This window comes from Colius striatus, chromosome 10 (genome assembly GCF_028858725.1).
Source record: "Colius striatus isolate bColStr4 chromosome 10, bColStr4.1.hap1, whole genome shotgun sequence".
NCBI classification, from domain to species: domain Eukaryota; kingdom Metazoa; phylum Chordata; class Aves; order Coliiformes; family Coliidae; genus Colius; species Colius striatus.
In genome coordinates, this window is record NC_084768.1 from 26,976,715 (window position 1) to 27,001,910 (window position 25,196).

The window sequence follows — 25,196 nt, forward strand, 5'->3', positions numbered from 1 at the left end:
AAACTGGTTTTAGGCAGCTGCATAAATAGTTGAAAACAAATTTATTTAAAAAAAGCCTACATGTATATTCCCAAACACTAAACAAATTATGTAGCTCCTGTGTATGCAGGTTAGGTCACTTTGCTTATTATTAAATTTTAACAGCTTTCAAGAGCCCAACAGTGTCATTTACTCTGTAAAAATCTACCAGAGCTATTAATAAGCATGAAACCCCCAAACCTAATAAAGCACTTGTATTTGTAAAATTTATACGGAATTGAAAAATAAAAAGAAAAAACATGCTGCAAAGATGTTTTATCATGGGAAGTTCCTAAGTAATAAAAATCTTACAATACATGATAACAAAAGGCGTAATGGTTTCATTTTGCCAGTGAGAGAAATGTTAAAGAAAAATTAATTGGATTGGACTGCAGGTTTTGGAGGCCTTTTTGTAGCTTGCTTCCTGGAACCCTCGTATAGTATAGCAATCCAATAGCACTGTGCTGACTCCCAAAATAAAGGCAAAACGCAGGTACTTCAGACAAGAAACATAGCACCTTTGCTAATGCTGAGTAACGTTCAAACATACGAGTCCAGGATTAAAAGCAGATCTAGATTTGTCAAGTTCCACTGAATTTTTAATATGGTGTTTAGAAGATAGGTTGGTACTTTCAAAATACTGTATTTTTCTTGATAATGTACCTTTAAAAGCAATTTGGAGAGCAACTTACTGCTCAACTTTCACTGCGAGCTGAAACTGCTGAGTCCAAGCACATATTTTTCACCTGCAGTTGTAGATAAGACAGTAGATTTTGCTGCTTTGCCTTAAATATTCCTATAAGTTTTTCCATTTAACTCCTCAAAACCATGCTGTGAGCATTTTGACACGCTGCCCACATACATATTTATGGGATGGAATCTGGTTGGTCTAAGGGAGATTTGAAAATAGGCTTCTCTTGTAATCCACACAGCTACTCTACCACTTTCCTAACCCTCAGGACTTCTGCTCTTCTGTAATCAAACTGACCAGGGAAAAACTTGCTTCAAGCAACGCTTACAGATACACAATAACTCACAAATGTTTTTGCTGTGGGGAATACCACTTTGTCCACATGAAAACCCACAGTGAGAAAGGGTAAGTAACAACTACAGTATTGACCATACAGTATCTTTTTTGCAAGGTATGAAATCACTGACATTTTTTGCACCAGTACTTTCAAGAGTAACAATTCTATTTTTGTCTTCTTTAATGTTTTTGGCTTTGAAATCCAAATCAAGTACAGAAGAAAAATTAAGAGAAATGGTACAAATCCAAAGCCAGCATTCAAACGTGATCAAAACAGTTTTAGGTAATTTGAATCAGATCTGCTGTCTGCTCCCCTTCAGTTTTTTTGATTTCCATTCCTTAAGATGTATTATTTGTCACAACTCAAGATGTGGAAATCTTCCGTAAGCCATTTCAAAGAAAAGCTTTGTTAGCCATGCAGCAAAAAACGTGACAGCGTGGAAACTTGCTTTTCTTGTGAGACCACTGAAGAAGGTCGTTGAATAACTAATGGTCTTTACAACATTACAACAATGAAATGAGAGACTTCAGCAGGATCTTTAATCCCTCCAGCTTCTAAAAGAATAAATCAAACTAAGGATGTGGAAATGGAGAAGAAAATGGATATTCTTTTGAGAATGACATTTTAACTTGAGAAATATGTTTCTAACACCTGCAAATGAGTGTCACTAAAAGTGCTGTGTTAGGATATTCCCATTAAAACACAAGCAAATGTGTAACTTATGAATACACTGTCACGTACTTCACCTGTTTATGGATAATGGTTTCACTACAGCTGTTTAATTCTACATTTAAGCCTCGCTGCCATGCTTTAAGGAGCTTCCTGTTACTTTCCCTCTTAACAATAGCAGAAATTTCAGAGATGAGAGATTTCATCTTCCACATGTTCTCCCATTGTTCTGCAGAGGAGCTCATTAGCAGAATGCCCCTTACAATGGAGATTAAAATGGTGATGAAATTGCCAGTAACCATTTCAGCTACTTTCTCCACTTTCTGACTTAAGCAAAAATGTGTTTTGTATTGTCTTACCTTTATGGTTTTGGTCTGGAGTCTGAGTCCATTTAAAGTGTTAATGGCTTTCTCTGCATCCTTTGGATCAATATAGTTAACGAATCCATACCCTAAACTCTGCCCTGTTGAAACACAAGAAACAAAGGAAAAAGGACTCAGTATTCTTTAAGTGTAGGAACAACTTACAAGAGTAGGAAGACAATTTTCTTACACTGATCATTTCATCCCTGCTTTCCCTATGGCATCTATGCTGTTGTTCACCATTTCATTACCTTAATACAGTGGAAGCCAACAAAAATATTTTTAATTGCTGCTCTGAAGATCCTACTTTAAAAACGAGAAAGAAGCAATCTATGACCTTCCCTTCCCCAGGAGTTCACTGAAAAGTGTGTGCAACGTTTGACAGCAGCAGAATTGTATAATTGTTTTGTGCCGAGATAATAAATGCAATTGGCTGACCTGCCAGAACACCAACAAGTCCACCTCTTAAAAATGATAAAAACATAATATACATAATTCTGTTACTGTTTATACACAAAGTTGTAAGTGTTAAAAATACAAAAATTAGGAAACTCAACACTAACCTTGAAGGAGCTGACTGAGGAACAGATAGCCACCTTTGCATATTGTTTTATTGCTCAGTGAGCAGCCAGTAAACGAGAGAGATCAAATTGCAGTCGGATAAAAGACCACATTAAAGTTTTCCTCCGTGGATCAGAGATGACAGCAAAACCAAAACAGTACAACTGCTGATGCGCATGGGATGGCAGGAGCCCACTTCAGCAGCCAAAATCATTTCAACAGCTTCTGTTTTACTAGCAAGATCTGTGTTTGCATTTGCAGCAGAAAGAGGAGACCTGGTTAAAAACTGGGATAAGTGTAACATGGAGCTGGAGAGGCTGTGGTGTTAGAACTAGACTCACATGCACAGAGTGCAGGGACAGAGCCGTGCATCTACAATGGGGTATGAGAACCTGTACCAGAAAGGCACCTTTTCCTGATTCCCACACAGCAGTTTACAGCATCAATTCTATTAATGCAACGTGACAGACAGCCGCTTCCAGATCCCTTCCTTCAAGCCTCCTACTGAAGTTATTTTGCATATTTGGAAAAACACAGCAATTCTTATCTTTAAGGCACATGCACTTAGAAATATAACCAGATAACCAAATTTCAAGAATAAGAGAGCCCAAGCAGGCAGGGGAGCAGCCCTGTATTTCAATCACGTTCTTTCTACACTCTTCAGTGTATCCAGAGAACAGAAAGCCAAAACACAACCTGCCACTCGGAGCTGATGCACAGGGGATCCAAGTGCTCCTGCTCACAGGCAGCAGGAAAGGAAACATGTGAAAATCCCTCACAAGGAGGACAGCACTTGTGAAAGAGGATTTCTATCTGCAGGAGCAGCAAACAGCCACCCAGTTCCTGCTGACTAGGAGCAAGGGGAGGTTGGGAAAGCAGCTGCACACCAAGTGCCTTGATGTACCCTGGGGTCACAGATCCTGCCTCCCAAGCACAAAGCTTTGTTTCTTTGTCTCCTAGACTACAAAAAAGCATCTGTGTGTTTTTCAAAGTCAGACACCATCAAAAAATACAGTGTTTGCTGTAACACAAATACAGGGAGCACTTCTGTCTTAGGAAATCTGATCAAAGCACTAAAAGCTGCTAACTATGCAATGTGAGACCTTAAAAATCCATGTAAACACTGCAGTTCACACCTAAAATGTCCACATACAGAAGAAAGGATAAGAAATAGCTGGTTTAACTTACAATATATGCAGGGAACAAATCCATCCAACCAATTTAACTTCAGAAAATAGTATGAAAACACATACAGTATTCCTGGAGAGCTGAATTAATCTCAACAAAAATATTTCTGCTCAAGTTACAAGACATTAATGAAGAACGATCTGAGTCTGACAGAACATGAAGCCCAGAGCAGAAATACTTTACAGATACTTTCCGTGCCTTGACTTCCTCTTCTCATCTTCCAGACATTTTACACAGCCCCAATCCCTGTGCCTCTGAATGCATCAAATCCTTTGTGTACTTGCTCCTAAACAGTAGTCCCAGGTAGAAGGAAGCAATTCTAAAAAACAAACCTGTTTTTACATAGGAAGGGAGATGTAAGCATCAGGGCTTGAACAATCCAAGCTGGTGTCCCTACTTTTCCCATTAACAATCTCTTGACCTTCAGAAGTATCTTGACAACATGAGTAGCTGACAAGGCCCTGGAATTTATGTCACTCTGAATCCAAGCTTCTACATCCAGCCACTGCTCTTTTCCAGGCACTTGGACTGTCCAACCTCTATAACACAGCCAATGATTTTTAATAATCTCTCAGAGGAACATCCTCACTTCTGTATATATTTCTGCAAAGATGAGGCCACGGATAACAAATCCATTGACAAATTTAGCTGTAGGGAAGGAAAATCACAGCAATACAAAGGAAAGAATGGTACGAAAGTTCACTCCTTTCCTTGGAGTTTCCCAGTAATGTTTAAATTTAGATATCAATCTGATTCTCACTAGCAACTGGAAATGGATGTTTTTGTCCAAGGTGAAGGATAGGAAGTACCAACAGGTATTAATAGCTATAGTGGCTGTATTATTGCCAAAAAAACCCAAACAAGGTGGATCTACTTAAAAACTCAGTGCTCAGAAAGCTAATTCAAACAGACATTTCGGGTGTACAATTTCTTTCGTTTGTGTTCAAGGATGTCTCCTAAATATCATGGTTAAATGAAGACAGGATCCACTCCACCAAATCTCAATTAAGAAAAGAAAATAAACTGAATTAAAATAAACTCAGGAAAAAAAAGGTGAAAAGCTTTATGACTGCAGGCAGACATAATAAAATTTCAGTGTGCTGAACATTTACAGCTAAAACTTCAAAATATATATCCAGCTAAAAATATTCTTTTCAAATTATTCTCCAGAGCAATACACCTTATGTCAGACAAAACACAGATTCTAGATATGAAAGAACTAAAAACTGTTACTGGTAGATAAAGAAGAGAAGGATTTGTTCTAGAACACAGGGAAGCTGTATTTTTTTTGTGTGTTTTCATCATGTACTCAAAAAGGGTAACATTTCTTTGGACGCAATCTGGCAGCACGAAGCAAGCAGCTGGACCTCTCAGTGGGATCCCACATAGACACTGAGGTTCATTCCCATGCTACACTTCCCAGGAATGGCACCGTAAATAGTAAATATTTTCTATGATTTGGAATCCAATAGTTCATCACATGCTGTGATTCAGGAGGGCAGGCAAGAGATATTTCTAGATAATCCTAAAACAACACCTTGTTATACCACTACTACCATTGCTCTCTTTCTGAACATTTATTTCTAGCTTGCAGAAAATGAGTAGTGGATCTCCTATGATCTGGTAAAGAATAGGTCCATCAGGGAGTGTTAACAGGGTTAAAAATTATCAAGGACTTTACAGTCTTAAAAAACCATGCAAAGCCAAGTTCAAACTTGTAATGTATGTATTCCATATTTTATAAGGCTCCATTTCAGAGAGATGAAAATCACCAAGATTAAAACAAACCATGAGAAAGAATACAAAGAAATCAATATAGCCTGTTTATAATATTTACCCATGCACTCCAAAACTTGCAACTATGAAAAAGGTGGTACCAGCCAAGAGACCTGCACCTGCCTTTACTTCCTTTATAAACCAATCTGCTTAGGCCAACTCCAGATTTAAGTTAAGAGATAAGGGAAAATAGACAAAACCACTGTCAGTGACAATAGAAAAAATAATAATATGAAAAAATTCAAACAAAAAATCCAGAAAAAATCTTAGGCTAGTAAAGGTCAGAGTAACAAGAGCTTTTATTTCCCTTCCCAATCACAGAAAAAAAAAAGATCCCTTAAGACTCATGCTGACTCATCAGTAGATAGCACTAGTAACAGCACAGAGAAAACATGTGCTATGTACACCTGAAGAAGCTATACGAAGTACTAACTGGCAAACCCAGGTGGATGTTAAACAGGAGCTCTTAAAATGATACACGTTTAAATGAGACGATCCAGACTACTTGCACAGAATAGGCTCCAAAAGAGGAGCAAATGGCTCTTTGGTGATTTTCAGTAATTCTTATAGCACTGAACTAATTCCAAGAGCCTGAAGGAAAGACAATTTTACACTGAAATTCAAAAAGGTAGGACTGCATGACTCAAGTAATTACAGGTCCAGTCTAGTGTTGAACAAGGCAAAATTACACAATATTCAATACTGGACTCTTATAGCAAAGAATTAGAGAAGGGTAATAAAATCAATGTCAATCAAATTAGGTCTATGCAAAACAGATTCTGTCAAACTAAACTGACATCCTTCTTGATGAGATTACAAGTTTGACTTACAAATTTTAAGAATGTCGATTTAATAGCACTGATATACTCAGTCTTCTATAGAGCACTTGATTTGGTACTGCTTACTAATCGACTAAAACAAAATTAACATGACACACATTAAATGGATTAAGAACGCAATCAGCCAATAGATCTCTAACTGGGAACTGTGAATAAGAAATGGCCAGAAATAGGTTTTCCTACAGGTCTCTCAAGAAACCTATCTTGGCCCTAAACTGCTCATTTCTGTTGATGAGTGGAAAAAACAATATTTGTTGCTCCTGAAAATCGACTGCAGAAAGACCAGGACAATGGGATAGGAACAAAGAGGAGAGAATTAAAGTACAAAGTAATTTAAACTCATCAGTAAGCTACAACTACATACATTTAGATAGCACAAATGCAAGATTACATCCCAACAAACCAAGTTAACTGCAGCATACTTTCCAAATGGGAAACAGACTCAGATATGCAGTTACAGATACTCAGCCACATCTCAAGCTTGTAATGCTGCCAGAAGGGTTAAACCAATTCTTCTTGGCACAAGTGCCACACACTTAAAATGGGAAAGAAAAATTGCAACTTCTGATCTGGCTGCATGCCTTTCTGTCAGTGCCATGCCCAGTCCCGGCATACGCACTTCAAGATAGATACCAATGGCCCTTGCAATTGTGCCATGAGAATACACTACGGCACAAACACTTTCAAGTGAAAGACAGAGTTAAATCTGTCTACCTAATAAAAAAAAAAGTTGAAGTGAATCTTCGCAATACTACATTAATACTCATCTGAAGTGGATGGGTTTATTTTAATGATGTCTGTCCAGCAGGTAAGACATGGTGTTCTGTATCCCAGGTGCCGTTACTCAGCAGCTAAAATTATAGAAATAAAAGACCAGAAACAAAACAAATGTTGTTTTCTTGGGGAAGGTGTTTGTACAGTTTCTGACATTGACGGTAACATTAACTTAACTACCTACCAACCATTTTGTCAGATGTTCTACCACTGGAAATTCTAGAAGTTCAGATTAATTTCTGTTTTTAAAGCTATGCTCCAGCTCAAGCAGACATTAATCCAGAGGTTTTGGCAAGATGTTTCAAAGTGTTCAATCATCTCTTCTACTCCAAAGCTCTACAAAGACACCATTTTTGTTGGTTGTTCTCCATACAGCTCCTACTGCAATCATTACCACAGGAAAGTAGAAGGAAGCTACTTTGTCAGATAAGTCTGAAGACTTACTATCGCTGCTAAACTATTCAAAAGCAACTTATAGAAGAGTACAACTTTGAATTACTCACCTGTGACTGGGTAAGTTTTAAACACACCCTTTTGTGTCGAAAATCGATTACTTCGGGATGCAAAGCCACATTAAAGGACTATAGTCCCCACTATAAACAGTCACTCAAGAAAGCAAGCATAGAACAGAAGAGGAACAATGTAAACTGCCTTAAATCACGGTTTTGTTGTCTCCTGACTGAATGTAAAACCTAATTAAAGCTGCCCGCCTGACAGCCCTAACAAACACCACCGAGTGCCAACGCTTTTCTGACACAATCCCTTCCTTCAGAAGTAGGCCACATCTGACAGCTTATCTCCTATTAGCCAGGCAGAAGCCATCAGACAGTAGCAGCTTTCAGTCACTCTGAGTTTGGGATCAGAAAATCAAATAATGCTCATCATGAGTTCTCTAAGCCTACTGGCTCCAATTTTTGCCTGTTCCAACCTTACTGAACATTTAAGGGAAGGAACTGGTGCCAAGGTAAGTTTGTCTATGGAAGCAGCTGAGTTTAGCTTGCTGTCCACCTGTGAATCTTCCATGTAGACTTGCACATGCTCTTCAACCTTCCCCAGGAATTCCCATAAACTGAGGACGTTCCTAATAAATATATCTATGGCTGCCTGGAAAGGAAAACAGCGAGATAAGTGGGCTAAAGACAGACATCATACTTTCCATTTTTTAAGTAACAGTAAAGGGAAGAGACTGACATTCAAGGTAAGCCCTGCTCCAGTTTATAGTCCCATTCAGAGCATAACCTTGTGAGCCTCCAAACCATTTGAAGTCTGTTAAACATGTTCCTGGAAGGACAGATGACTGCAACTCATGAAAAGCTGCATGAAGTGGGGGCTTTCAGAGAAGGTTACATAAACACCCTTGAGAAGATACATTCAAAATGTACAAAGAGGGTCAAGTGATTTGACTGCTTCATAGGGTTTTTTGTTTCTATGACAGTTACCAGCTGTTTACCTAAAAAAAGAGATAAGATATGGAGAGAAGACTCAGAACAAGCATAAAGGAGATCTTATGAGACCAATTCAAACCCTGCTTCTTGTCTGAATCTTTCTTATACCATCATCAGTCTCATTCATCCTCCATCCTTTTACCAAGAAGCAGCACCTGCTGTCATCCCAGTGATGCACAGTCGCAGGAGAAGCAAATCAGGAGGGAAACAGCTTCTGTGCACAGTGCTCCTAGGATCAAGCAATTAAGCTAAGGCTGTCACTGTCACAATTCACCGTCAACAACTATGAAAGTAATTTCTTCTAAGCTGCTCTTTATCACATTGTCCATTTAGTCTGTAGCATATTTAGAATACAGACTCTTTATACTTGTACAGACTAGGATTTAGTACACATTGTCCAGGAATGGCAAGAAAGCATCCTCTTCCCGTTACAATGCAACTGTCACTTTTGCAAGAAGTTAGGGAAAAATGTGTAGTCACTCAAGTGAAAAAGAGATGAGTAGTAAATAGCTTGGGTTTTGCCTTCTGCAGGAAGGTGACTGGTACAAGTTTTGTCTGGGAACCTTCCATCACATTACTGTATTTCAGATGCCCTTAGTTCTTTTGAGAAGATCACCCTTCTAAATTAGGAATCAGCTGTATTTAAATGCAATCCAACCTAGAGTGACAGATATGCTTTGATGCTACAGTGCACCTACAATTAAGGAGCATGACTTATCCTTGATTAAAGGCAACCATCCACAAAATCTGAGGCCGCAGATCCTTCTTAAGATCCTACCAGAGAGGAAAGCCAGCTTCCAGACTTGCACTGGAATACCCTTATAACCCCTCTTAAAAATACATGTTTGTTGTTTCATAATAAGCAAGTCTAGCCCCAAACCTCAGGGAAAAATCCTTGTGTGTTCCACAGACTGAAGTCCACCTCTATCTAGAGCCCCTGTGAAGGCACGCAGGCCAATAAATCTAGATAGATAGGACAACATTCCTCAAGCAAACTCTTCCCCTAAGACAGAGTCTGATCCCCACAGCAAAGGCTGGAAGACTTCCTCATAGGAAATCTGCAGTGAGGAAATTCCTTAATCCTAGCAATGCCAGAGACACTCAGATAAAAGCTCACTTGCATGGGAGACAGGCCTTTTTAGGGAACTTGAAGGAGTCACGAGTTGCACAATGAGCTCCCATGGATGCTCTATGCACACTGGATTTAATAAACTCCAGTGCAAGTGGAAGAGGCTTCTTTGCACCAGGCCTTCTCCAACAGAGACACTGCTACATGATTAAAAAATCCCCCAAAGGAAGCCCTTGCAAACAGCATGCTACATCCCACGTAAAACTCTCCCTCGGGGAGAGGATAAGAGAAGGAAAATGAACCAGACATACAGACACCACTCAATTTTAATATCTGAATGGGAAGTGCCAGATACCATGACAACAAGCCTAGAAAAATAAAAAGAGAATAAAAAGCGGTGCCTGAAATGTGAAGCAAATCCTATAAATGTAGCTAAAGCAATCAAATGATTAGTGCTAGTGAGGTAACTGTGACCCCTGGACCTCCACATCTGTTTGTAAGAGAACCAGAAGACCACCTGAAAATGGTGACTTCAAAAACAATGCAAAATCCCTTAAAATCAACTGCAAGCTCCCCACTAGAGAAAGCAACTGTCATTCAACCAGCACCTTGCAGAGTTCGAAAGCTTGACTTCAACAGGCAGTGCCAGAGGAGATTACATGAGTTTTTTCCTCCTCTGTAGTCTTGACAAATCCCTTACTGCAAGACAGTGTAATCTAACATCTTGATTTTCAGAATGCTGAAGCAGTTAAAGAGTTCTCATGTAAATTAAATATCAATTGACAGTAGCTACTATCCCTCAAAATTAGACACAGTAATGATTCTCACTCTGCAATAGTCCCACACATCCACTCAGAAAACAAAACAAGATGGGGAATGCTTTGACAGAACCTGCTGCTGGTCAGTACCACAAATAGTCTTAGAAAAACCCTACCTTTACACAAATTTCAAGAGGACTTAAAAAACCATGGAATTCCTGTAGTTTAAACTTGACCACAACAGCAATTTAAAACGTGTCTACTCTTGCAAATAGTACCTTGTAGTCTCTTAAACACTTTTAACATTTCAGATGTTCTGCATTTCACCTGAAACAATACTTTACTCTTACCTGAACACTACACAGAGTTTTAACTAAGTCAGCTATGTAATTACTGTACTTGAGGACACGGACTAATCTGCATGCAAAGCTTAAGTGGCAGTTTGAAACAGATGCTGCTGACTTGGCTGGAGCCTTTTGCGGTTCCCAGTACTGTAACATGGAAGCATTTAATCTTTAACACACCTTTCCTCAAACACCACTGAGGGAAGCACTTTTACTCCTGTTTTGGAGAAGAGAATCTGTAATGCATCAAGACTTCCAGGGTGAACTTGAACAGCCACTAGAACAGGGATCTAACATTGCATCTCCCCCACCCTAAGACAGTAACCTTATTATTGGAGCATTGTGAGTTGTGTTGGGCTGGAGATGTCTTGTAAACAACACACATTTCACACTGCAGAAGGTATTATCTTCCCTTTTCTTGTTTGCCAGCTTTTATCAAGTTTCTTCAAATGTGAAACTTACTGTAACTGATTTAAGTACATTTTCAGAAGCTCCTGCTCCTGACATCTAAGACAACTCAGTTCCATTTCTGAACAAATATTTGGATTCCCCACTCCAGCTGACAACTCTTCCTTCCCTTCATCTCCTCCTCCTTTCCTTTAAGGAGCATACAGCCCCTGAATTAGCAGCTGTTCTGAGAAGAGCAAGGCTGCACTCCTCCCTGCTTTGTCTCAGAACAGAACAGGGACTGTACTATAAAAATCCAGTGTTCTGAAGGCAGGCATGAATGGACAAGAAACAGCCATGACTTGTCTATCGCAAACAGTAAATTCAATGCTGGAGAAGAGATAAATTAAACACCAGAACACAGACACTAGAAACAAATAGGCTAAGTTAAAACAATATTCACCAAAAAGAAGAGCAAACAGATAGACAGAAAAAAGTGAAAGACATGCCAGCAAATAAAAAACAGTAAGCAGCAATGTGGAAAGAAATCTGAAATATGAATTAAAGGAGTCACTGCATTGCATAAAACATGCGGTATATGGTAGGAAGCCTTTCACATCCCAAATAAGCAATGTCACATGATGGAGAGAGGAGACAGTGTCACTTGACTAGCAGAACAAAAAGGATGGTAAAGACTATGCTCAACTACCAAGAAATGTAGGTACTGGAGATCAGGAAAGCAGCAAATCAAAGGCAAGTTTCAGCATCTACCAGGTTTTTAAATCAAGAAGGACTTAAGATTGACCTAAGAACCAAGATTATTAGTGTCCAGTGTTAAAACATTAAAATATGCCATCTTTTGTTTAAATTGTGACTGAAGGGAGATGTATAAGCCTATAGCTACTTCAAATGTGTAAAGATCGTGACTAGAAATGAAATATAAAAAGCGTTCTACTCCTCTTATAAGAGAGAATGGAAATAAGAGAGGATAAAAAAATTACATGGTCTGAAATCAAAGAGAAGTCACTCCAACGGTGTGAACCAGCACAAAAGAGGCACATGCTTCATTACAACAGACTTAATCTTCCCAAATCACCTGCCAGACACTGGTGTTTCTAAAACCTGAAAGCACACAGAAGGCAACTAAAAACCAATACTGAATGGTGGAGCAGAAATCAAAAGCAAATGAGGAGAAACAGTTATTTTTCACTGGTCAGGATTCAACCACAGGAACAGTGTTCCGACCACAGTGATTCCATACTGTACCATGTGCATAACTTCAGTGCAAATGTAGCAAACCTTTGCACAAAGAAAGTGATACCAGGCAGCCACAGAAAAAGCTTATGAGAAAACCCATTATTCTAGAAGATGACTAGTGAGCAGTGGAGTGATGGGGAGGAGAAAGGCAGAGAACAGAACCACAATAGAGCATGTGGATTGACCAGGGTTCCCACTTTTGTAATGGTTCAGAGATCTGCATACCAGAGTAAAAAGTCAGTTATGGCTGTAATTAATGGTTTATTAAAGAGAGAGATTTGTTAGAAGGCCAAGAACACACTATCACTGAAAGGAACTAGGCAGAGAAATCAGGAAACGAAAGGCACAGCTAAAATATTTAAGTCCGGTGCATCCTCAAATCTAGGAGCATTTATGTGGAAATAGCAGGAGTATTTCTAGAGGAAGTGGTAGAGGCAAATAAAACTGGAGAAAAACAAGGAGTTTGTTTTGCAAAACAAGACCATTAAGTAGGACATAACAATATACTGCAGTAGCAATATCTGAAACCTCGTTGACTGCAAATTCAAAAAGCCCTGGTAATTTTGTCATTAAATCATTTAATTCAGTAACATTTAAGGTTTTGTACCTCAGCCTCTGTCAAACAACAAAAAAAACAAAAGCCATCACAACACTAAGAAATTTCACAGTAATTCTGAATAATGACTCAGAATACCTATTCTGTCTCAAACAGCCTACTAATTAAACTCTGAGCTCTACCAACCAGTTTTTCCAATGCACAGAGGAAAGTAATTTATTACAGACCGGAATACAAAATTTAATATTAACAACACAACCTGTGTCTGCAGCATTTTTAATCTGATCAGCTAAAACATAAATAAAAGCTGCAACCTGACAGCTAAGAAGGTTAATCTCTAATAGATTTACGTAGATTACTTTACTCAGCATCTGCAAAAATGCTGAAAGGAGTAAAGCCTTTTTATTGTATTCCAAAACATGCTACCTATACAGATTCTGCAATCTATCAATACTTAAGACTGCAGTGAACCTATCTGACAAACTTGCATCAGCTTTAAGACAGAACTTTAAAAGAATTTTAAAATGAGAGCAGGAATTTCAGTATGTTTCAAGTGTTTATAATATTCCTTTTCAGTACTTGCAGATAACAGAAATAAAAGGAAAACTTTTAAATTAATAAAATATCATGACTTTGCTGTTTTCACATACTACTTAGTTCTGTCACTTGAATTTCCCAATAATTTTGTTGAAAATGCTCTTTGATAAATTTTCTCCAGACTGAAAATCAAATCTCTTCCTTTTAAAAGGCAACAGATTTCATCTGTATCAACCAACACCACCGTCTATGCTCTATATATGTGTATGACATGGCATGTAGAATGTATGGTTTTTGTGACTGCTAACTGCTCTTGCTGGCTGACCACCACAGAAAATAGCTCAGGTTTTGATACCATGACTTTTGCAAAAACGCTTTTCACAATATTAAATGTAGGTGGTAAACAGAGGAAAGTAAAAAGGACACATATTTTCCCTTTTTTTTTCAATTTGGCAAAGTACCTAAAACATACCTAATCTGGAGCAAACAAGGACCAGAATCCTACCAAGAAATGAAATTAAGGCAACAAAGCAGTTACTCCAATATAGAAAGCATAAAGGGATGAAAAAGTTAGCAGTCAAGCTCCTAAACTGTTCACTGTGTGGAGCATGATAAAAATTAAGAAAATGTAGAGAAATGGGAAAAAGATGCATTGGTAAATAGAAATGACACAGATACAGCATGTAGGAGAACAGAGGAGTCTAAAAAAAGGAACTGCTGGAGAATAACTCTTCCTTGTTACATATCCTATCTTCTCGTGTCCTACCTACCATCCTCACAACAGGGAAAGTCAAAACACCCCCTACATCTAACCAACAGCATCCTAGGGAAGAAGGCAGCCTCATTTTGCAGGTCCTAGAATGCTGCAGCAAGAGGAAGCCTGTTGATAACTACTTTAAGGTGCTTTAAAATGCATGTGAGCAGAAGTAATTATCTGCATAGGGCAGCAGGTACATTAGACCTTCTGCAGTAACAGCGGCCCCTTTAGTACAGCAACAATTAATCATTCTGGCGGTGCTGCCATTTGTTTGCTTGCAGGTGAGTATGACACAGCTTTTTGTCCATCTGCTTTTGCAACATCCCTTAAAAACCATCTAACTGAAAAAAAAACCAGTCTGGCCTCTTGTGAATCAAAAAACAATGAAAACATTCAGGGTTGGGTTTTTTTTTCCTCTTCTCAAACTGCTATGTTCCACCAATTAAACAGATGCAGTGAGAGTTGTAAGAACAGGAGTACTGGGTCAGAGCAGAGGTCTCCCTATTCCAGTATCTTATCTTCAGTAGCACTTGCAAAGTCAATAACTTGCACTGCAATTCCTAGCAGGGACAAATAAGAACATCTGCAAAGTCAGTGATGGATTCTACACAAGATGAATAGAGAAGAACAGCAATGTCTGACTGCAACAAGTCTGCCAAGCCAGAGCCAGCAAGCAAAGACAAAGAAATGGAGCTGGACTTCAGTGACGTGATGCTTTCTTCCCCTCTTTTTAGATTCAAAATCTCAGGCATGAGAGGGACCACAAGACTCTGGCATCACAGAAAGGATAAATGTGGCACCTGGGCAAAGTCTGTCTGAACAGGCATGCAGAGATACAGAAAGGCCTGAACCTGAATCTACCACAAATGGTTTAAGAAGTCAATATCCTACCAACAACTGCTCCAGGAATGAAGCATAGGACATGAAGAAGGATGCTGTTGAAATCCAAAGATACATACTTGTCTGGTGGCAAAGGCTAAGCATTACAGCAACTTCCAATAGCCACAGATTACTGAGACAGCTATCAGTACTCACTATAAGCTTAAAACTGCCAGTGAGATAATACAAAGTTTGCTGGAATCCCAGTTCCGGCAGTAAGAGAAATTATCCTTTAAGGTGGAAAAAACAATAGCTGGTGAGTAGCATTAAGGATATACAAGTGTAGAATACAGCAGTAAATCCTCCTCTCCATATATTCTTGTTCCTAACGACACAACTAGAAATGAATGCCTCCCAACTGTAGGTCAAATTAAGATGGTACCCTACGTTTCAAAGCAATGGGACTGGACCTCTGAAGCGTTCTGGAAGCAAAAGGAGAAGGAAAGGATTTAAGGCTGGGCAAGACCTCCAATGCAGTAGATATTCCCAACGAAACTTTGTCTTCCACGGACGGCATCTCACTTGACCAACAGAAAACAGGTTAGCTCAATCATGTAAGTGGGTCCTTGCTGAAATCAGTCAGAATGACCCCAAAAGCCAAGAAAGATCTGAAGGATGGGGTCCAGGCAGGTAAGTCTGAAAAGGTACTTTGTTTCATCAGCATAGGGACCACACAAACTGAGCTGTCAGGAAATACAGAGAGGGGACACATTCCCCTTGGTAGCAGACCTCAATACTGATCTGAAGGTTACATGTTGACCATTCCCAGAAGTCAAGGTGAAGATGATCTTGCAGGGATCTGGCTGTAGACAAAAGCACCTGCATGCTATGAAATCAAGTGATGATGGATCAGCTCTGCAACAGAAAAGGGGCAAGAACTTCCTTGCTCAGCAAGTCTGAGAAACAGCTACTGCAGGCACGTCAATCTTGGTCACGAGTTTACTAAATGTCATCTTAAAAACAAGAAGAATCTCTTTAATACAGCGTTGGTAAAAAGCAGTCTCGTAACAAGGGAGAGCAGGCGGTAGGCCACTTTCAAAACCATTTAGACTGGTCCTACAGAGGTCACTTTTGTTCTTGGTCAAGTTGTCTAGTAAGAGCACTGGTGAGATAGGTAGAGGTGCCAGCTGCAGCACAGCCATGCTGCTCATTGGTATAGCTGAAGGGCACAAGGTCTTGAGTAGCAGGGAACAGATGAATGCTGGGAAAGTCAGCCTCAGAGCCCTGACAGGTATATCTTGGTGTGCTGTCTACTGCTGCCTCAAAAGACCCTGCCTCAGCTGGAAGATAGTGCATTGTTAGGAGACACTGCTGCCAATCTCCTACAGCCTTCCTGGAACTCTCATTCCTTTCCTCCCCTTTCTTCTTGTCCTCTTTGGGCTAAAATAAAGAAAAGAAAGGGTTAGGGACAGAAGCAGTTGTGCATGAGTGCTCAAGCATGAGGTCTGTGCTTCTAGAGGGAAGGGCAGAAAAAGGGAAAAAGGACACACACTAGAGGTTAAGAGTGGACTGTGAAGTACAGGGTGTTGACAGAGCTGTTCCACCTGCCTACTCCCTGATAGACAGTTATCTTCCATGCAGATGCTATGAAGGATGGAAAAAAAAGTCTTAGACTATATGGTCTACCAACACACTGAAAAGCCTTATAAATAACCTCATATCCGGAAGTCATGACCTCAGAGGTGTAGGTGTGCTTGTGCTGTTGAGGAAAACCATACTGCTAATCCTTCCTCACTAGACTTGATGGGAAGGTGATGTTATTTACTCAAACCAAGCAGTTAAAACTGAAGAATAAACTAAATATGCATTAAAGGCATTTAATATACTTCAGAACAAGCGCAAGATTGAAAATGCTCAAGTTAATTAGAAAGCTCTTTCACAGCACAAGGGTCATGCCTACTTGCTTTCTATTTGCCCCAACATTCATTTCAATTGCTTTTTTTCCCCCAATAATCAAGAAATCGAAATTCTTTTGTTCACTGGCGCAGTGTATGCACCAGACAACTGCAGAGAGGAGATAAAGAAAATGACGGATGCAAATTTGACCGTTTTCCTCAGCATTTAGAACAGACATCAAACCACACCAAACATCTTAAAAATCCAGTACAAAGACAGTAACTACTATTTCTCTGTTCTCCCTCTCACTGTGCTAATGTTCAGATAGTTAATGCAAACGTTAATTTAGACAATTAATACTTGGGGTTTGTTTTGAATTTACAGTCCTCAGAATAGGATGTGCAACACTGAAATTAGGTTTCTCTCTCTGCTCAAGAGCAGGATATACTTCATGAAATAAGAAGCTACAAAAATAACTAGGCTACCAAATTAACTGATCAAACATATTTCATGACATTCAGAGCCACATATTTAGTGTTTTAAAAAATAATTCTAGATTTTGAGTTTAAAGAAGATTCTGAAATATGGCTCCTTTTTCATGTCTTCTAATATTATATTTTCTGCATGCGTTTTGAGGTACCAAAGATCATAGCCAAAAATTGGAAACATGCTCTTTATTTCATCTCATTCACAGAAATAAATATTCAGCTCTCAAACACATTAGGCTTCTGTTTTTCTGGGCACTTGACTTTCAGCTGCAGTTATACTACTCCCATCTGACCACTTTTCCCTCATTGCATTTTGACCATGCATCAACACAACAAAATATCTCCTCTACAAATCTCCTCCCATACCTACTAAAACAGAGCATGGGCAATCTACAAGACCCTTCCCCAAAAACCTACAGGTAATTTACTTCGTTTGGCATTATTTTTCAGACAAAAGAACTCCAAGAGAGTATTCTTCTGAAAAAAAATATTTTTCCTACTTCAGCAAATATGAAGTACTTTGCTTTCAAGGAAGCCAAATGCAAAAAACTGCATTGCTTCTTACAGAGATTCCCTTTACAGCCAATTTGAGTGGCACTACTAAATATGGCCTTTAAATGCAATCAAATCAAATGCCAGAATCATATTCACTTCATAAATGGTGAACACTACCGCATGGAAGTTTAGGGTTTTTTTTCCTGTTCTGAAGGACTGTGATAATTCTCATCTACTACTGGTGCAAAGCAACTACTGCCAACAGTCTGGTCAAACCCGATCGGTACCAAATAAATGATCAGCGATCAGTGACTAGTTACCACTGCTTTACAGAGAATTACTAAAAAAATCTTTCCAAGTCAACAACAGAATAAACTACCTCTACAAGGTATTTTTCTCCTAAACCCTGTTATTACGTGGGCTTATGCCATGAGTCAGGAATGTTTACATACTTTCTAAAGAGTTTATAAGTCTTATCTAACATAATCCCTACATTCTATAATCCTATCTGTTTAATGTATTTTAAATGGGGAAAACTGCTGGAACCAGTAATATCTCAAAATGGAAGGTACTTCTCAAAGCACAATCAGTGAATTGGACATCAAATGTACAAGTAGTTTATGCTCAGATTAGACTTTCAGTCATTTATGATCAGGTAACTTAATACTGGGTTTCACAGTAAGCTGTATTTATCTGCATATGGGTCATTTTTTTCTTCCAATAGGAAACACTTTTGGTATGCCTTTTTACAAAATTCTTAGAGAAAATATACAAATCATTGCTAGCCTTTGTATGTTAAATTTTCAGTGAATACATGTTGTATCCGTAGCTTCTAAACATAAATGGCTATGAACTATTTCCCTTGAATAAAAATAAGTATCCCCCCATGAGAAGGCAGCAGTTTCACTAATACCACTGCAATTTCCAGTTTGAGCATATCGAACGGAGAGTTAACCATGCAATAGTTACCTATTGTCATGAACTCTATTTACTAAAATTCCTCTTTCCTATAATTAAATGTAACCATTAATCCTGTTTTTGCTTTGTGTCTCCCAGTTATAAGGAGCTTTAAGAGTCCACCTTCAATCCCAAGATGGACACTGTGACCTCTTGCTCATCTACTCTATCAGGCATCAAAACCTCCCCTTAACATACTTAAAGCTTAACTGTTGCCCATGGCAAATACTGGGCCAATACTAGAAGATGTATTTTCCTGTTACCACACACTTGCCATCACATTCAAGATCTTCTCTCTTGAAGAGGTGCACTTAGGGAACTGCATCATATCTGGCTTTCTTCCTTCCCACCTCCCAGGGTCACTGCCACGGTGTGCAATTAATGGCTTCTGCTCCTGAGTATACAAATCTTCTCCATCCACTGCTTTCAAAACAGTTACCAATTCCAGATGCTGGAATTAAGCCTGCTTAATTAGGTCACAAATTTCAGGGAACTCCAAGCGTGCAATCTCTAAAACAGCACGTTTCAGGTAGGAACACCAGTCTGGTGCCAACACTCACTGAACACGCTTGGTTAATTAAAGTGTGGGTCTTTGCTTTTTATAGCAGCACCTTTTCAGTACGTGCCTGTAACTTACTCATTATACGGTGAAATAAAGAACAAATAATTCTTATAGTAGTCAGATACCAACTTAACATAGTGTGGATGTACATCTGGACCAGAAAGGGTTCGTGGTGGCTTGCTGAGAGTACAGGCAGAGCATTCTCCCCTGGCTTCTACAGAGAAACGACCATTCAACACTGTTCGCATGAAACATGTTCTCCTGTACTCCCTCATAATGCGGCATTATTTCTGATGCCACCATTTTGTTAGCTTTAGGTTCTTTAGGATCTTATGGCTAAATATCTAAAGACTGAGGAACTGACAAACTGTAACTTCTAGAGAAGACTATAGGTAAAGCAAACAGTATTTCTTTTCCTCCTAACACATAACAACACACATGCTACTGCTTTGAGTCAATAGCTTGTCTGTCCTGGATTTTCACTGGGATCATCAATATTTATATTATACTTACAATGGCACCATTATTTCTGAATTGTTTTAACCTAAGTCTACATTGGTCCTATTATAAATACCTGAAATTAAAAGGAGAGATGTAAATCTTTGTGCATAATCATAAAGGAATTGCAAATTCGAAAGGAACAATTTAAAGAGAGTTGCATTTTGGGCAGAGAAGCAATGAAGTTCCTGATTATGCATGCAAAGAACACCAAATTGTACCACACTGCAGGAATATGCAAACTCTGTCGTAAGTTAAATGATGCACACAAATCCTGTATCAATAATATTCTGCTTTACAGGGTGCCTGGATCCTTTTAAGATACGAAAGATTAATTCAGATATTGGTAACTTCAGATTCAGAGATGTAAAAATACCTGTGTAGATTACAGAGAAACAAAAATACGACTCTTAAGAGGCTCAGCTAAGGCCAGCAAATCTATTAAAAAATTAACAAACATCCCCTTCCACACACAAACTATGTCAACAAGGACAACTCACTTGGCCAGCAGCAATTACAGTTGGACACTATACTGACTGGATCTTTTGTTTTCAAAGACGGGACAAAACAAGTTCAGCACTTCAAAATTTTCTGATGAATTCAAGCTCTCTCCATCCATAACTCAAATATATTTATCACTGTCTTTCTTTGGACAGGAAAAGAAATAAAAAGCATCTGCAACGCTATATGGCTTAACATTATTTGTAAGTGCTATGCCTTACATGCATCTGAAGCCGTGGTCTTCCTCTGAGAAGTCACCTGCCTTCATCTTATGCTGCTCTAAAATGTTTATGCCATTTAATTTTAACTCAAGTTCCTTCTCATTTTTTGAGTGCAGCTGATTAAACCTGAACAACTGGGTTGTTGGACGAAATATGCTGTAGCTATGAAATGGTACAGCAGGGACCAGTTTCACTGTTAATTTAAAATGCTAGAATTAATTAGGTAGTGTAAATGAAGAATTTAATAAGCACACTTTACAACCACAAGTTCTTCTTTTATTAAACAGCCCTGCCAAATGAAGGCAACTATCCTTAGTCTGTTTTTCCTTGTCTCATTTCCTTAAAATCTCTGCAGTGAAAAAAAATCATTTTTTTTTTCTATTGCAACCCCTCCCCCGTAATTAAAATGTATGCCTGACTTCCATCTCCTCTTTCGAGTCATTAGCATCTTTTAAAAATGCTACTGTATATCCTGCCTGTTCTGAGAAGCTACCAAACAAAACTGAAGTTTACAATTTTGGTTTTGAATACCAAATTAAAGGCTGTCTTAGAAGCTGTCATTCCTATTCAACTCAGTACGGTGTACTACCAAATTAGCGTATTTTTTTAGTAAAGGAATATGCTTGTTTAAACATGTGTCTTTCCAAAGCAAGGGGTAACATCACGAATCAAATTTTCTTAAAAAGCCCTACTACTGTTTTAAGACTGTAAAATGACTTCGAGAGCAGATGATTATTCCTGATATATATTAATCAATTTAGAAGTTAGTAAAAGACTTCAGATCATGAATTTTCTCAAAGGGATCCTGTACATTTAACAGCCTTTGTTTAGCTTTCAACTTGTTGAAAAAAAAGTATTTTGGAAGCTTAAACATTATTTCACAAAATCTGTGCAATTCCTTAACAGGACAGGGGAAATCAAATCTTTTACATGAACCAATTCAATTCTACCTAGCCTCAGAAATACATTTGAGATTTTCTAATATGGTTTTGCCAGGGTAACTTTGTAACAGCGACAATTTGTTTTATGACCTTTACTATTTTTCTTGAAGCAACCTCTTTATGCAGCAAACTTTTTATTCTGGTGTTCCTTGATTCACCTGGTATTTTGCCTTAGGAAGAAGGAGACAAACTTACTGTCTATGAGGACAACTCATTTTTAATGGAAAGAGCTCCAATATCTCTTTAGAGGCACTCTACCACAGCACATACTTGGCGGAGATATGAAAAATACAAAATTTGAACAGAAACAATGAAAAATCCAAAAGCAGAAAAAAACAATTGTTTCAGATCTTCAGCAGTGCAGTAAGAGTAGCTCAAGAATTGACTTTCACTGTCAAAAAACTACATTGATTTTTAAGTATAAAAACAGAGCAGAAATCCTAGTCATTCCTGGAAAAAGCCTACTGGCATACTTCTACCTCTCCCCCAAAAAACATTAAACCCCAGAAAGCCAAATGAAAAACATGCTTACATGGCAATTCGGAAAGATGAGCAGGGTATGACCTCTGTGCATTACCATTTTGTTACTCCCAGTGTTCTAAGAACCTTTATAAATATGAACTGCTTCTAGTAGAGGGCTGCATGTGATTTATTAACACTGAATTCAATGTAAAGAACACACATCCTAAAATATAGCAATGTTGTACAATACCTTGTTAACAGGCCTGAAACCCCCAGCAGATGAAATTCTGTTTTCAAATAGATATTTTTTTCCCCCCCAAATTTGGTTCTTCTGTACTTCTATCACTTCTAAAAACAACATATAGGCTCTTCAATCATTTAGGGGTGATGTCCTCAAAGCATCTGCGTTGTTTTTTTAAAGAACAGTTTCTTTAAAGTATTTTACTGATCACAGATATTGGTACACTTCCTATGGAAAGAAAAGCCATAGGCAAAAAATTACTCAAGACTATGTCAGAAGGAAGAATGTATAGCAAATTTCACACATCTTCAAATAAAGACAAAAAAGCCCGGAGTTGGGATGAAACAAAACCAATACTGTTTCTAGCGGATGAAGTAATGGCTCTCTGTGCAAAGACAGACAATTCTCTATGAAAAACAGTGAGTATCTAAAGTCTTGAAATTATATTGCAAGGAAACTACCATGAATTTGAGGGATATGGGAAACCAAAAAGCTCATAAAACACAGGACCAGTCACAATCCATATTCATACTAGGCACACTGGAGTCTTTTGGATGAGGGTTAGATATTCACTTCTATCTGAAAAAACAGAAGTAACCTACAATTTAATTTCTCAGATTATTTTCGGACTACGAGAAAACAAGTCTGGAACTAAAGAGGTCTAGTGGTAGGTATCAAAGGTGGTATTTCACACCGGGATATTGGGCCAGCTATGCTTAAAGAGGAGAACTTTAGTCACTTGCAAGGAAATTTTTAGAGTGGGAGGTTATAAGCTATTTGGTGTTAAGCAGAAGAAATAAAGAATAAATCAAAGAATAAATAGAAGTCAATTCTGTATATTCTTCCTTCTAATACCCCTGGAGCTGTGGCCCAATCAGAAGATACGCCGAAACAAATACATCATGGTCAACACACGAAAGAAAGTCTGGCCAGACTACACTTCCAAGGACTTGAGCTGCCTTGCAGCTACTGCCATTTGTTACATGCCTTGTGTTCAACCAGAAAATTGCTGTATGTCAGGAAGTAAATAAAAAAAAGCAGCATTGCATGTTTAAAAGCACTAAATAGATCATCCTAATGCTGCCAATACAACGGCTGCCAGGCTGTTATGGAAGTAGGTATGAAGATTTGCATTTTAATTACTCATCTTTACATGGTGCCTTTTTCCACAGAGTGCACAACCAAGTTGCCAGAAGTGCATCTGAGAGAAGACGGCTCCTTTTCTAGAACCCTTTCCTTCCCAAGGCTGCTGCTGCCTGTGCTAAACATAACACCACTTAAACAGCAGTGAAATTTCAGCTGTTTCCCACCTACGGTGCGAGTAGACACACAACCTATAAAACTAACCTATAAAACAAGCTATAAAAGCTGAGTGTTCATCCCATCATGTTCTTGCGCATCAGTGAATTCCTGGCAAGGATACAGGGTAGACTAGGTGCATCTGCACCCATCTACATCTCCTCTAGCCACAGTGCAGGCATCTCTCCTCTTTGAGGTATTTATCTGCAATGGAAGACTACCAACGGGTAATGCTTCATGCAGAAAAGGATCATGGCAAATTTGTTTTCAGCAAAGGGCGTTTGTTAACTGATATGCACAAATGGCTGAATGAAATCCAGGGTAGTGGCTTCCACCTACAGAACACTGCTGTTCCAGAACACTGTGGTAAATAAGCTGTGATGGCCATGCACAACCATCTTGAATTTACGGTGGCGTTAACATGCAAAAATTTGATGCAGGTATGGTGAGGTTCGAAAGAGAATTAGGAACAGTCAGTTAGCTCAAGTCATTTAAACTGCCCTCCTACAATCTAAATCCACGTTAAATACAACTCTGAATTACCAGGAAGATAATGCCAATATCTGAGCTGTGCTGCTGTGTTGCATACATATAGACTGGCAGTGTTCTTACTTTGCCTTATATCTGTAAAGAGGCTGAAAGACAAGCAGCTTCCACAGCTGTTCTAGACCCAATGGGCCTCATCCAGAACAAAAGGTTTACCACCTCAAGAAGTTTCCAATAGTGTTTCTAATATTCTCTGTGCTATGCACTTGCAATACAAGCACCAAGGTTTTGCTGACCCCAAACATAAACTGATCCTGATGCATGTAAAGTCAACGACATGAAGTGCTTACCTGTAATTTTGTCCCTCACGAGCTTGCAGGATTCAATTTCACCAATGCTCCCAAAGAGACTCCTGAACTCCTCCTGGGTCATGTTCTGGGGTAAATAGTTGACTATGAGGTTGGTTTTGCTGTCATCTGTAGCAGCCCCTGTCTGCATGGGGGAAGGGCAGTTTCTACTGTTGCTGGAGGGTCCATTGGTTGTATTGGAAGTAGGGCCATTCGACACCTGAGGCTCCATGGTGCTAATTATCTACATCAAAATAAGAGGAGAAAGGGGAAAAAAATCCCATAAGTTTCATAGATACAATAGCTATTTTTAAATATACTTACAAATGAATGAGTAGGTAGCTTTCATGGCCAATTTAGATACTTCAACAAAAAAACCCGGCTTGATTCCTCTGTTATTGTTGCAAAGTAGGTCATGCTAGTCTTTGGCTGTGAGCATATACTAAGATGCAGTTAAAAAAACCCTCTTTTTTGTTAATGCGAAGCCGATTTCTGTTTCATCACGCAGCCATTTTTACAAATGTAAATTTAAACCACATAAATTTAATTATAATTTAAGGTAATAATCATAATTAAAATTATAGTTCCATTAAATCAGATGAAGTAAGTGTATGGCTCTATATGAAAAGGTAAAATATTTTACCTATTTAATAACTGT

General features: G+C 38.7%; 1 protein-coding gene across 1 annotated transcript in view; it reads right to left on the bottom strand.

Annotated features, from left to right (window-relative positions):
* ELAVL4 (ELAV like RNA binding protein 4) overlaps positions 1 to 25,196 on the bottom strand; it is a 59,252-nt gene that overhangs the window by 15,493 nt on the left and 18,563 nt on the right. Inside the window, exons 2-3 of the mRNA XM_062003374.1 lie at positions 24,542 to 24,782; positions 2,075 to 2,178 (exon numbers count right to left, since the gene is read on the bottom strand). Coding sequence (XP_061859358.1) covers positions 2,075 to 2,178; positions 24,542 to 24,782 — 345 coding nt within the window. The remainder of the gene's footprint in view (positions 1 to 2,074; positions 2,179 to 24,541; positions 24,783 to 25,196) is intronic.